The sequence below is a fragment of the Otolemur garnettii genome, unplaced genomic scaffold (assembly GCF_000181295.1).
Source record: "Otolemur garnettii isolate 467f Iridium unplaced genomic scaffold, OtoGar3 scaffold00163, whole genome shotgun sequence".
NCBI lineage: Eukaryota > Metazoa > Chordata > Mammalia > Primates > Galagidae > Otolemur > Otolemur garnettii.
In genome coordinates, this window is record NW_003852558.1 from 1049481 (window position 1) to 1064455 (window position 14975).

At 37.7% G+C, this 14975-nt stretch overlaps 1 protein-coding gene and 1 non-coding gene across 2 annotated transcripts in view; one reads left to right on the plus strand and one right to left on the minus strand.

Moving 5' to 3' along the window:
- Positions 1 to 14267, plus strand: part of TERF1 (telomeric repeat binding factor 1) — a 26025-nt gene extending 11758 nt beyond the window's left edge. Inside the window, exons 3-7 of the mRNA XM_023519236.1 lie at positions 172 to 258; positions 6851 to 7000; positions 8740 to 8852; positions 12228 to 12287; positions 14016 to 14267. Coding sequence (XP_023375004.1) covers positions 172 to 258; positions 6851 to 7000; positions 8740 to 8852; positions 12228 to 12287; positions 14016 to 14205 — 600 coding nt within the window. The 3' untranslated portion in view covers positions 14206 to 14267. The remainder of the gene's footprint in view (positions 1 to 171; positions 259 to 6850; positions 7001 to 8739; positions 8853 to 12227; positions 12288 to 14015) is intronic.
- On the minus strand, positions 7753 to 7886 carry LOC111728501. Its single transcript, XR_002775775.1, has one exon. It is a non-coding gene; the product is annotated as a small nucleolar RNA SNORA64/SNORA10 family (small nucleolar RNA).
- Positions 14268 to 14975: the final 708 nt, after the last annotated feature.

The window sequence follows — 14975 nt, forward strand, 5'->3', positions numbered from 1 at the left end:
AAAAAAAAAAAAAAAGTACTGTATGTTATATCATTTATCAAATCAAAGTTATTAAATTATATTCTAATGTTTTAAGTGAAGTATTTTATACTAAATCATTTTAATAATTAAACAGATATTAGGTATTTTAAAAATCAATCCAAGTTATGTATGTTTTACCTTGTCTTTTAGGCTATAGCTGTTTGTATGGAAAATGGCAATTTTAAGGAAGCAGAAGAAGTCTTTGAAAGAATATTTGATGACCCGGATTCTTACACGGTAATTGTTTAAATTAAATCCATAGAATTTAGCACCCCGTCTCTAAAAATAGCCCGGCATTGTGGTGGACACCCTATAGTCCCAACTACTTGGGAGTCAAGAGGATCACTTGAACCTAAGAGTTTGAGGTTGCTCTGAGCTATGACTCCATGGCATTCTACCAAGGATGACAAAGTAAGACTCAGTCTTAGAAAAAAAAAAAAGAAAGAAATAATAGTGCAACCCAGATACATAATTTAAAATTTTCTAGTAGCCATATTAAAGTAAAAAGGAATAGTTGAAGCTAATTTGAATAATATTTAATCCAGTACCGTTGTCCCTTATTATTTATGAGGGAATTGGTTTCAGGATATCCAAGGATACCAAAATCTGTGGATGCTCTTTTAGTTAAAATATTATAGTATTTGCGTATAGCATGCATATCCTCCTATATATTTTAAATCATCTCTAGATTACTTATAATACCTCATACATACATAAATGCTATGTAAATACTTGTACTATATTCCTAGGAAATAATGACAAGTAAAAATGTCTATACATGTTCAGTGTAGACACTTTATTTTTATTTATTTATTTATTTATTTATTTATTGAGACAGAGTCTCACTATGTCACCCTTGGTATAGTGCTGTGGTGCCATAGTTTACAGCAACCTCAAACTTTTGGGCTTAAGTGTTTCTCTTGCCTCAGCCTCCTAAGTAGCTGGGATTACGGGCGCTTGCCATAATGCCCAGCTATTTTTCAGAGACAAGGTCATATTATTGCTCAGGCTGGACTCAAACCCATGAGCTTAGGCAATCTACCTGCCTCAGCCTCCCAGAGTGTTAGGATTACAGGCATGAGCCACCATGCCTGGCATTATTTTTATTTTTTTAAGTATATTTCATCTGGTATTGGTTAAATCCAAAGATACAGAACCCATGGATACATATATCAAAAAAACAGCTGACTATACATAAAAAAAAATTATTTTAACATTTAACAAATATTAAAAAATCTCTAGTGTGTATCTTTTTTTTTTTTTTTTTTTTTTTTTTGCAGTTTTTGACTGGGGCTGGGTTTGAACCCCCCACCTTCCAGCATATGGGGCCAGTGCCTTACTCCTTTGAGCCACAGGTGCCACCAAAAAAAATTCTAGTGTATATCGTACACTTGTAGAACATCCAAATTCAGACTACTCACATTTCAAAGGCTCAGGAGCTACATGTGGTTACTGGCCATGTCTGGCTATTTTAGCATCTCAAAAATGCTAAGATTACAGGCGTGAGCCACTGCACCTAGACTAGGTAGGATTTTTTTTTTTTTTTTTTAGACAGAGTCTCACTTTGTCATTCTTGGTAGAGTGCCCTAGCATCACAGCTCACAGTAACCTCCAACTCTTGAGCTTAGATGATTCTCTTGCCTTGGCCTCCCGAATAGATGGGACTACAGGCTTTCACCACAACACCCGGTTTTTTTTTGTTGCAGTTGTCACTGCCATTTTTGCTGGCTGGGGCTGGGTTCAAACCCTCCAACCTCGGTATATGGGGCCAGCACCCTACCCACTGAGCCACAGGTGCTGCCCAGGGTAGGATTTTTTAATGAACTTTTTATTGAATAATAGTGTACTCCTAAAGGAGTACATGTCACAAAGGTATAAGTACATTTTCACTAAAGGAGCACCCTTGTGTGTCAAGCCACTAGATCAAGAAACAACCTCACCGATGCCCTCCAGTCACTTGAGTCACTCAAGGGTCACCACTGTCCTAACTTAGGGCACCCAACACTAGTTTTACTTGTTTATGAATTTATTTAATGGAATTATAACAAGTTTATACAGTAGAACCTTTGTAAGCTGACCACCCAAGGGACTATAACAAACTTGTCAACATAAGCAACTAGGCCTACTATACTTCCTTTTACACGTTTTATTACAGAATATTATACAAGGTCATATGTAATCAAAACAGTAAAATCATACATCCATTATCATACAAAATTAATACATTTACTGTTTTCTTGTGGTTTTATTATTTCTGAAAAAATCAATCATGATGTGTTTCTTATTCTTATTTCACATCCTAACATTAGTAGAGAAAGCACTCTTGAAATGTTTAGCATATCTGGGCATTTTCCCACAGCAAATGACAAACTGCATTATCAGGCTCCTGACATCCTATTCTTTTGGAGTCTATAATTTCTGAGTCCTCATTTGTTTCTTCCACTTCATCAGCTGCTTCATGCACTTTTATGCTGGTCTATACTTTGTTCAATATCATTTGGTAAATGGCTTCTGGGTCAGGTTCATAATAAGTTGGCACCTCATCATCCATTGCAACAAAGCCTTCAAAATGTATGCCCTCAAATGTTGCCATAGGAGACAGACTGGTTGTCACCCTGGGCAGAGTGCACTGGCATCACAGGTCACAGCTACCCCCAACTCTTGAGCTTAAGCAATTCTCTTGCCTCAGCCTCCCAGGTAGCTGGAACTACAGGTGCCCACCACAACGCCTGGCTATTTTTTGGTTGTAGTAGTCCTTGTTGTTTGGCAGGCCCAGGCTACATTTGAACCCGCCAACTCCAGTGTATGTGGCTGGTGCCCTAGCTGCTAAGCTACAGGGGGCGAGCTGATAAATGCAACTCAACTTCCTTTCTTTTTTTTTGAGACAGTCTCACTATGTTGCCCGTGGTAGAGTGTGGTGGCTCACAGCTTATAGCAACCTCCAGCTCTTGGGCTTAAGTGATTCTCTTGCCTGAGCCCACGTAGCTGGGACTATAGGCACCCACCAGAATGACAATGTTATTGTCATTGTTTAGTAGGCCCGGGCCGGGTTTGAACCCACCAGCCCCGGTGCATGTGGCTGACACCCTAACCACTGAGTGAGCTGTGAACACCAAGCCAAATGAAACACTCTTGTATTGTCTCTGGCTGAACTTCATTCAAACAGGAATGATGCAGCAGACCACAAGGCTGGGTTTTATAATGACCCATTGCAGGATCTGGGCTTTGTAGTGCTTTTTTTTTTTTTTTTTTTTTTGGCAGTTTTTGGCCAGGGCTAGGTTTGAACCTGCCACCTGTGGCATATGGGGCAGCACCCTACTCCTTTGAGCCACAGGTGCCACCCCTTGGTAGTGCATTTTTAATGTTTTGTTGATGCCTTGGTCAAGAAGTTGGATTTTTGAGGTCAGGTTTGGAGGTAGAAATTTCAGTGTCATGTGTGTGACATGACTCACAGGTGTTGACTGCCAGTAAGCATGAACCATTTCTTCTTTATTTCTCGGTCAATATTCCTTATCTGCTCCTCAAATAAACTGCATTTAGGGTACTAGTCATCCACAAGCATTTGTTTGAACTCCAAGTAATAAAGAGATCTTCGGGCTTCAGGTTCTTAAACGCCTTTGGCTTTATCGATGTGCCAATCACCAAAGGCTTCAGTTTCTCTCCAGTTGAGCTAGCACATAGCAGAACTGTGAAATGTTCTTCAGAAAGTCTTCTGCTTTTGCATTTGTCACCCTTGACAACAAGGCTCTTGTCAGTCATGGCCTGGAAAAAGAGTCCCTACTCATCAGCACTAAAGATGTCATCATCTTTGAAGCCTCTGGTGAAGTCTAGGAACTTTTTGATGAGTTCTACCACAGCTTTTACTGGAACTTCATTAGACTGCCAACATAAGTCTTTCTGGGAGAGCTGTTGCAGTTTAAATTTCTGGAGTCAACCACTTGGTGCTTGGGCATCTGCCACCCCAAATTCCTGTGTGAATTTTTTTAGCATCTTAGATCATCAGCCTGGAGATTGGGGGGTTAACTGCTGTCATTTGTTTAAACCAGCTTAGTATGGCTTCATTGTTCTCCTTTTCTGCTGTAGGCCTCTGCTTTCCTTGGCATATCTCTCCAAGTACTCAGGTTAATGTTTTGGATGTTGATAACTGTGGTCTTGCTAACACCAAAATGTTCTCATTTTGGTGGCTGCTGCTTTCCAGAAAATGTAGAACGTTTCCCTTCAGTGTCAGCTCTTTGAGTTCTTTCCTTTGGGCTATTGTGTCTCAATTAACTGTAAAATTTTTCAGTACTTGTAGGATATACCTACAATTCAGACTGGTCTTTCATGTTGAAAAAGTCTTCTGTAGCACATGATAAACAATTGGATATTAGGCCTTATCTAACATATAGTAATAATAAAACATGAAAAAAGAACTTATACATGTACTAAAGAAAAAAATAATACAACTAAGGGGCAAAGCCCACACCTTCTATCCCTTTGTGTAGAGTAGACTCAACTGGTCAAGTTACAGAGGGTAAATTAATATTGTGTGTCACAGTGTAAGTGGTCAAGATACAACTTACAGAGGTGGTCAGTATATATATAGAGGTTAGTCTTCCATTGAGTATATGTGGTTCATGTCTGGTCTATGAAAATTAGGTCTGCTTAAGGGGATGGTCAAGTATGGAGGTTCTCCTGTCTTTGTAAGATTGATTCATATTGTTGCTTGTAACAATAGTTTGTTAATTCTCATTGTTTTATTGTATGAATATACTATTTATCTATTCTGTTGTTTATGGACATTTGAGTTTTTTCTAGTTTTGAGCTGTAACTTTAAAAAGATAGCAGTTTTACTCAGAAGAAATAACATCCTTTTACATGTCTTTTGTAGAACAAATGTATGCATTTCTGTTTGGTATATATACTTAAGAATAGAATTTTTGAGTCATTTTTGTGCATATGCAGTTTTAGTAGATTCTGTCAGTTTTCCAAAGTAGTTATGTCAGTACGGTGTGTGAGAGTTCCAGTGCCTTCATAGACTTTCTATCTGTGGTTTTCTGTGTAGTACTATCACATTGGGTTTTAATTTCAATTTTCCTAGTGACTAATAAGGTTGAGCTCCTTTTGATATGCTAGTAGATAGAAATTGGGGATGACTGCCTTAATCTACTAAGGGACTGGGCCTCGTTGAGTGTAGGTTCCATTTTGGTAAGACTTCGTCTCTGATTTGACCCTGTTTCTGGTGTATAACTATGGAGAAAGAGAAATTTCAGCTGGTAGCCATTGGGTTTGCTGCCCCCTGTATTTTCTCTTTAGCACTGTAAGATTACTGAAAACTCCATTCTGCTTGTACCACAAAGAAGAAAAAAACTTATGGCCAGTAAATATGTTATGTGGTTAAGAGAAAGTGCTTAACCTTGCTAGCTTAATCATCAGAGCTGTATATATACAGGATGGACATAAAGTTCATGTGCAATTTGAAGTTGCAACTATTTTAAATTGCATACGAACCTTATGTACACCCTGTATATACATATGTGTGTGTATATGTATACACACAGACACACGTATATTTTAAATGGACTGTAGTGGACAAGGACCAAACAGTAATATTGAAACACCATTTTCCATCCCTCAGACTGGCATCAGTTAAGATGTCTTAAAATACAAACAGTTGGCTCAATAAGTCCAATGATTAGACTGCCTACTATAACTTCCTCCCAGGAGTACAAATTGGTACTTAAATTTTGAAGAGCATTTTAGGATCTGTAAGCATGCATTCTATTCAGCAATTCTACTTCTAATAATCACTTTCACTATGCATTTTGAAATCCATGAAACTTCAAAGAGAAAAACAGAAAACCTAGGCCTCACTGAGATAATAGGTCTGGCATCAAGTTCTGTAGCTTTTATTGTACAGCCAGCACTGAAAAAACTATTGTTCAAGAAAAACTTGTTTGTTTGTTTGTTTGTTTTGAGAAAGAGTCTCACTATGTCCCCCTCAGTAGAGTGCAATGGAGTCACAGCTCACATCAACCTCCAATTCTTGGACTTAAGCGATTCTCTTGTCTCAGCCTCCCAAGTAGCTGGGACTATAGGTACCTGCCCAGCTATTTTTTTGTTGCAGTTGACATTGTTGTTTAGCTGGGCCGGGTTTGAACCTGCCAGCCTCGATGCATGTGGCTGGTGTCGTAACTGTGCTATGGGCACCGAGCCACAATATCCTTTTTTTTCTTGAGACGGAGTCTCACTCTGGAACCCTGACTAGAGTGTCGAGGCATTATAGCTCACAGCAACCTCAAGTTCTTGTGCTTAAGCGATCCTCTTGCCTCAGTTTTTAGTAGAGACAGAGCCTCTCTATTGCTCAGGCTGGTCTTAAACTTCTGAGCTCAAGTTGTCTACCTGCCTTGGCCTCCCAGAGTGCTAAGATAATAGACATGGGCCACGGTGCTTGGCCTTTAGTTCTTTTTTATTCCCCCCTAAGAAATGTGGTCTCTGTCACACAGTCTGGAGTGCAGTGGTGTGATTGTCACTCACTGTAGCCTTGAACTCCTGGACTCAAGCAATCCTTTCTTCTCAGTCCCCTGAGTAGCTAGGCTATACCAGGCTAATTTTTAAATGTCTTTTTCTTAAATAGAGACAGCACTCACTATGTTGCCCAGGCTGCTTTTGAACTCCTGGGCTTGAGCAATTCTCTTGCCTCCACCTCTGAAAGTACTGAGATTATAGATGTGAGCCATTGTACCTGGACAATTTTTTCAATTAAGTAATATATGACAAAATTTCTTGTGTTTGTAATGTAATCTTGTTTGTGTGATTTATGTTAATATATTTCTTCTATTTTCTTTAGCCTTTAAAGAGGAAATTGCTTGTGATAATCTCTCAGAAAGATACATACCATTCCATTTTTCAACACTTCAGCTTCAATCACATGATGGATAAAATTAAGACTTATGTGAACGATGTAGTAAATGAAAAGTCATCAACCTTTCTCATGAAGGTATATATATTATTTCAGATCGATTCTAATAACAGATTTAAGAGCAATTGTTTTATTATGATAAAGGAGAATACTTGAAATAGAAATCCTTCAAAACTAACAGGAATTTTGACTGGTGGTTTTGTAGTAGAATGTGATTAAATGTTAAAATTAGGGAATCTTATAAAAGGGCTTTGGGTGGTCTTTGTAGTATTTCTATAACTTTTCAAAATTAGATTTGGGGAAAATTTTTAAAATAAAAAGTTGAAGGGAAAACATCAGAATGAATTAAAAGAAATTAGAGAAAGTAAATTTAGCTTTTTGTTTGTTTGTTTTGTTTTGTTTTTAAATACAGCCTGGGTCTTGCTCTTGCTCAGGCTGGTCTGGAATTCTTAAGCTCAAGCAATCCTCCCTTCTGCCTAAGACTCTCAGATTACTAGCATTACAGGTGTGAGTTACTGTGCCTGGCCCAGAATTTAGTTTTAATTTAAGGACATTTTAGAGCACATTTTCAGGGAAAGTAAAATTAGATTGAAGAAGGGTCATTCATTTGTTATTAACATTTTGAAAAAAAAATTATTTTTTTGAAATCTTATTTGAAAGTAACATAAATAATTTAACAGTACCAATTCATATAAAAACAAGACTCAGTATTCCTGTACAAAATGCATAACCTGAATCTAATTACAAGGAAATATCAGTGGAAAACAAATTGAAAGATATCGTACAAGATGAGTGACCTGTACTTTTTTTTGTTTTCCTCTTTCTCCAGGATCTGTTATTCCACTCAAGGAAAGAGAGGCTACCATAAGGGCAGTCTGGGGTCCTTAGGCAGTTTTGCTTCTCTCTTGGTATTATGAAAGTCACACAGATGAAACCAAGTGTGACTTTGCAGACCTGAGAGAGTTAAGTTTTGTTTTGGTTTTTTTGAGACAGAGCCTCAAGTTGTTGCCCTGGGTAGAGTGCTGTGGCATCACAGCTCACAGCAACCGCCAATTCCTGGCTTAAGCGATTCTCTTGCCTCAGCCTCCCAAGTAGCTGGGACTACAGGCAACTGCCACAATGCCTGGCTATTTTTTGGTTGTAGTTGTCATTGTTTGGCAGGCCCAAGCTGGATTTGAACCAGCCAGCTCTGGTGTATGTGGCTAGCGCCTTAGCCGCTTGAGCTATAGGTGCCAAGCCGAGAGTTAAAATTTTTTAAAAACCATTTTATCCCCTATTTTGGCCTCAAAGTTTTAAGTTAATTGTTATAGTGGAGCATCTGGTTAATTTAAGGTAGTTTTATTTCAAAATATCTGGAATTTTTTTTTTTTTTAAATTTAGACAGTCTCACTCTGTCACCTTGGGTAGAGTACTATGGTGTCATAGTTCACAGCAACCTCAAACTCTTGGGCTTAAGCAATTCAGCCTTCTGAGGAGCTAGGGCTATAGGCTCCTGCTACACTGTTGGCTATGGAATTTTTAATTGAATTTTTAAAAAGTAGCTTCTTAAAATTACCTAGAAAGCATTGTATCTATATCAAATATATTTACAAGTAAAGACCATCTCCTTAATGCTTTAGCAGGTGGCTAAGATAGCTGCTGCTGGTATCAAATTTATTAGTGAAAATAACAACACAGTGTTCTTCATTGGTCTATAATAAGTAGATACTTCAGCTATGACTATCAAAGAATTAGAAGGTTTAATTTAATGCTATTTGTTTAAAATGGCTTAATACATTTTCCTCTCATCTCACCGCTTTCACACAACCTTTTTAAAGGCAGCAGCAAAAGTAGTAGAAAGTAAAAGAACAAGGACAATAACTTCTGAAGACAAACCTAATGGTAATGATACTGAAATGGAAACTGAAGCTAATTTGGATAGAGGAAAAAGGTTTGTAAATATATTTATTGATATACTTTGTCTTATGAATATTCTGTCTTTATGTAAAAGTGATGTCAATGAACCTTTATTATTAACAATAATTAGTGAGTAGTGGGTAGCTCACTGATGATGAACATTGGGATATTTGGAGTACTATAGAGTTATTTCATAACCTATGCAAATTATATGTGCTAAGCAAAAAAATGAGAAAACATTACAGTTTAAATAATGTGGGTAATTTCATTTACCATTCTCACTGAGGTAATGAGTTTGAGGTTGTAAAGCCTGTGTCCCTTAATTGCCATGTGCCCCAGTTGTATGCCTCATTCTGTTTAACTGTATACTAAGAGTTATTCTAGTTTAAGATACTGATATTGGCCAAGTATGGTGTGTCATGCCTATAATCCTAGCACTGTGGGAGCCTGAAGCAGCTGGATTGCTTGAGCTTAAGAGTTCAAGACCAGCTTGAATAAGAATGAGATCCTGTCTCTACTAAAAATAGGAAAAAGAAAACAACCTAAAAACTAGTTGGGCATTGGGGTGGGCATCTGTAGCCCCAGCTACTCAGGAAGAGGATCACTTGAGCCCAAGAGTTTGCAGTTGCTATCAGCTATGATGATGCAATAGCACTCTACCATACAGGGCCATGAAGTAAGACTGTCTCCAAAAAAGAACAAATGATATCCATATATCTTCTTTCAAGCTAAGCTAAACACTTTGTGTGAAGAAATGATTTGATCTGATGCTAGAAGGAAATAGGTTGTATCAGTCCTACATACTGAGAGACAGTGGTAGTTCAGTCTCCACAATTATTTTGTCTTTAGAGATTTTCAAGAGTTATCTTTCTCTTCAGAAACTAACTCTATTGAGGAAGAAACAACTCTTGTCATTATAAAGATCTTCTTTTCGATTGAACCCAGGTCTATTCTCTCTGTTCTTCCAACCTTAACTCTAACCCAGATAGTCAAATCCCTGTGGTCTCTAGATGGATATATCTGGCAACAGATATATTATTGTTTCTTCTTGGGCCCATGATTAAGTACTGCAGGCATCCCATCTTGCCTACTTATTTAGAGATGGAGTTGGTGTCCAACTTGGACTGAGGCTCAGTTAGTAATCCCTTCTATTCCTGGCTTTCAGCACATGACATCTTTAGTGATGGACTTCTCTTAAATAACTTACCTATGTACCTATATCTTAGCCATGATACCCAAAGGCTGTATGTACCCTTTATTATTTTTTAGAATAATAAAGTCTTATTTTATTCTAAAACCCATTTTGAGAAGTAGAGATTCCATTTTTATTGGCTCAATTGCTGCATTTTATTTAGGAAATCATGGTTAAACCCATAATCATACTAAGACCCATGACATTCTTGTGGCCAAACCATCCCACTCAGTGTAATACTGCTATAATAAAAACTTATACCAGGGTTCTTACAGATGAGTACTTTTCTATGTGTTCTCCTAGTGTCACCCACTTATTTCAGATCCGCTCCTAGACATAGACATTGTGCATTCCGTGTGTATAAAACATAACTCTTCATGTTCTCATCTGCCACTCTGCAGATTGACTCTCCTGGACCTCACATATCCAGCTGTCTCTTCAGGTATTAAGAATCCCATCTCAGATACGCTTTTTGAATCCATTCTTATCTTTTCTATCCTAAATTATTATGTAGCTTTGTACCATACAAATCTGTCCTTGACATAACTTCCAGAGTTTGCTTCCACAAAAATAAATCTGTTTAAATCACTTTGCAGCTTAAAAACTTGGCTCCTGTTTCCTACTAGATGAATGAGAATTTATTGGCATGGCTTACGAGGCTTTCATAGCCCTGTTCTCTTTTTTTCCACACACATACAGTCTCATCTGTAAGCATTAACCCCTCCTTCCCTACATATATGGTACTTTATAGCAACACAGAACTACTCTCCAATCTTATAAGTTTCCACCCCTCTACCTTTGCTTAGTTACTTCTATTCTGAATTCTCATTTTTTCTCTCCAAGGCAAGTTCTTACTTGCCATTCAAAGTGTTTCTTATTTGAGATACATTTGCCTAGCTCTCTGATTAGTTGTCACTTCTGTACTCTCATAGCACTAAAGGACTTCTCTTGGATAATAACTTACCTGTTTACCTGTATCTCACTAAATTAGAATCTTTGAAGTTTTGTAATTAGCTTTGAAGCATCTTAATTACTTTGGTAGCCTTGGTGTCTTGTTCATTACTACGTATACATTAGAACTTTTAGAGCAGTAGTGACAGAAAGCAAAACTAAAACTAGAGCCAGGGTAAATATCAAAAATCAAGCAAATATTGGGTGGTGCCTGTGGCTCAAGGAGTAGGGTGGCAGCCCCATATACCGGAGGTGGTGGGTTCAAGCCCAGCCCCAGCCAAAACTGCAAAAAAAAAAAAAATCAAGCAAATATCAAAACCATCCTGGAAGCAGAACCAGGGCAAATAAAATGTAAAATGACCAATATTAGGATGTACATGAAGTAGGCATAGAATGAGAAGTGTAATTGCTTTGCCGGAATGGTATAAAACAAAAAATCAAAAATGGGATGAGAAGAACTGTGATTGTAAGAGTCTGACAAATGCTAGAAAAATTGAAAGGGCTAGGTGGGGTGGACCATGTCTATAATCCCAGAATTTGGGAGGCTGAGGCGAGTGGATTGCCTGAGCTCATGAGTTTAAGATCAGCCTGAGCAAGAGCAAGACCCTGTCTCTAAAAAATGACTAGGCATTGTGGTGGGGCCTGTAGTCCCAGCTACTTGGGAAGCTGAGGCAAGAGAATCACTTAAGTCCAAGAGTTTGAGATTACTATGAGCTGTGATGTGATGGTACTCTACCAAGGGCGACATAGTGATACTCTTGTCTCAAAAAAAAAAGTTGAACTCATCAAATTATATACATTAAACCTAGAGTGTTTTTTTGGAAATGAATTATACCTCAGTAAAGCTGTTTTTTAAAAAAAGACTTGATTTCATGGAAATAAAGAGCCATGGAAGAGTTTTTGTTGTTGTTGTTGCAGTTTGACCTGGGCTGGGTTAGAACCCACCAACCTCGATATATGGGGCAGGCATCCTACTCCCTGAGCCACAGGCGCCACCCCATGGAAGAGTTCTTGAAAGTGTGTTATTATGATTGCTTGATTATAGCATTAACTGTGCTTAACTTCATGTTTGGAGAAGCTTGATTTAATACCTCTTATAAGCACATCTGTGCAAAAAATTAACCATGTTGTAATGGAGTGTGTTTCTGAGTTTCTTTCCAAATACATTTTTATGAATTAAAATATAGCTTGACTATGTGAGAAGTACTGTCCTTATGAAAAGTTTCTTTTGTTTACATTCTTAACATTTTTTTTCTTCTTTTGAAGTGTGAATGACACACAGTCTGCAGTAACTGAATCCTCAGGGGGTACACTATCCTTATCAAGGTAAAGTAAATTGACATTATTGACATTATGTCTTTCAGGTCTTTGATTGAAGCAAATCATGCAGACCTAAATGTTGTAATATGTATGATATAAAGAATATTTACATGGTCCTGTTTAACAAGTATTGAAGACCCTGACACAGCTTGAATTTTAAATTGTAAACATCTGCTTCTGGGACTCTGGGTGGTTTAACAAGACCATTTTTGGAATACACATGCGGGCAATACATGAGCTTAAAGCAGATATTTAGTAAACTCTTACTTTGTCATAGAAACACAAATATATTGCTGGGGCAGGAAGGGGATGGGCCTTACCTTTCTGATAGATGCCACAAATTCCAGTTTATTAAATTATTAAATATTTATAAAATTCTACTTGATCTGTTAGAAATGCTGTGACAGATACAATGTATTCAGAGAGCAGCTATTCTGCATGAATGAATTTGAAGATAGAGCAGTTGGGATCACAGGTAGAACAGTGAGAAGGGCTAGCTGACTTGGTGTAGAGGAGGTCACCAGACATGAGGAATTGAGAGGCCAGATGTTATGTGGGTTGTCCATGATAGTGCTGAAGTAGTTCATTTACAGCAGCACTTAGATATGGAGAAAGATCTTTGAATGATGCGAAGTGTTTAGAAGGATAGTGAATGGCTATGAAGAATTAATAGTTGGTGATACCCCTCAGTGGCATGAATTCTCAAGGGCTGAGGTTTCTACCAAAACAAAATTCTGAAAGTTATACTTATTAAGAAATGAAAACAACTGTACCTCTGGGCTCCTTTGGTTTTTAGAGGATGGAAGATGAAACCAGTTTCTTTTTTATTTTATTTTATTTATTTTGCAGTTTTTGGCCAGGGCTGGGTTTGAACCCGCCACCTTTTTTTTTTTTTTTCTCACTGAGAAGTTTTTGTCTGGTGCCCTACTCCTTTGAGCCACAGGCACCGTCCAATGAAACCAGTTTCTACTGAGAGGGCCACAGAGGAATCTTTGGGAAAGTGCTAGATTTTACATAAGTCAAACAGATGGAGGAATTGTGAAGAGCATCCAGAAAATACAATAGAAAGTTTTGAGAGGGAGAGAAGAGAATATGGAAAGAGATAACTGTTGGTATAGACTATTTATGGGAATAAAAGTATAGCTAAAACAGCTTACCTTTTAGGTGGAGATAATTGATATAGTTTTCCAAGTTTAGGGAAACTGCTTTTTGAGCCTTAGCTTTTTGCTTAATAAAATTAAAAAGCTAACACCAGCTTGCAGCATCGTCAAATTATGCCATATCTTGTATTTTCAAACAGGCTTACCTTTCAGGAAAGCTCTTGATTTCTGAGTAGATGGCATGAAAGAAAGGAAGTCTAACAACAGAAATTTTAAGAAGCTTAAACTTTAAGGTTTCGAGTGAGATCCCATCTCTAAAAAAATAGTCAGGTATTATGGCTGGAGCCTGTAGTCCCAGCTACTTGGGAGACTGAGGCAAGAGAATCACTTGAGCCTAAGAGTTTGAGGTTGCTGTGAGTTATGACACCACAGCACTCTACTGACGGTGACAAAGTGAGACTTTCTCAGGAAAAAAAAAGAAATTTAAAGTTAAAATGGGCACTAGTGAAAGAGTACCAGAGATGGGGAGCTATGGTAGAGAATCCTAGAGCAGATGAAGACAGATTGTGTGACGAGTTGTCTTAGTTCTCCTAATCTTTCTGGAACCAATCACAAGCTTTCATGTTCTGTTTAGGTCTCACAAGAATCTCTTCTTATCTAATTTGAAATATGGAAACCAGCAACAAGACCTTAATAAGAATAAAGAAAGAATAGGAACTCTTCAAAGTGAGTACTCTTATTGTAGTTTTAGAAGTGAAGAGTTTTCTCTCCAAACGATCCAACTGTTGACCTTACCACTACAACATGCAAACATACTTCAGTAAACAGAAGCACAAAGAAGCCACAGAGTTAATTCAGGTGGTGATTAATTGAGAATATGCGCTATTCTAACTGCCTAGCTTGGTGTTCTTTTACTATGGTATATGTTTTACTGACTTAGCTATATTTGACAGCTTCAAACACAATCAGGTGTTGTATAATGACACTTCAGTAATTTTGTCAATGACACTGGCCCCATAGGAGTATAACGGAACATATATAGACATCTGATACATGGCGCTTGATGTTAATATTGCAGATCAAGTTGGGGAAATGATTGCTATTCAGTAGTGGTGCTGGTTTTCCATGTTAAAATGTATGTACATATATCATCTATGTTTGTGTAAGTACATGCTATGACGGTCACACACTGAAATCACCTAAGAAGGCATTTCTCCAAACATATCCTTGTCATTAAGGAATGCATGTTTATAGTTAGTTTTCTGAAAAGTACAATTGAGAGCATTGAATTAGCAAATACTGAATCATTGCTCCTAGGGGAAATGCGAGGTTAAGTTGCTATGAGCTTCTGATCACAGCATTTTTGTGAACTGATCAATACATAACCTTGTTTATGTGTGTTTCTGTTAAGACACTCTATTATATATGGTTGACTCATTAATATTTAATCACTACCAGTAGCAATGCGTAACTCAGGCCTGACTAAAGTTTATGTAACACACATATTTTCTCTGTAAAAATACAGCCTTTTACACTTAAGAACACTAGGTAACACTTCAGTGCTACAGGTGGGGGCAGTAAAATTGCAAACAAA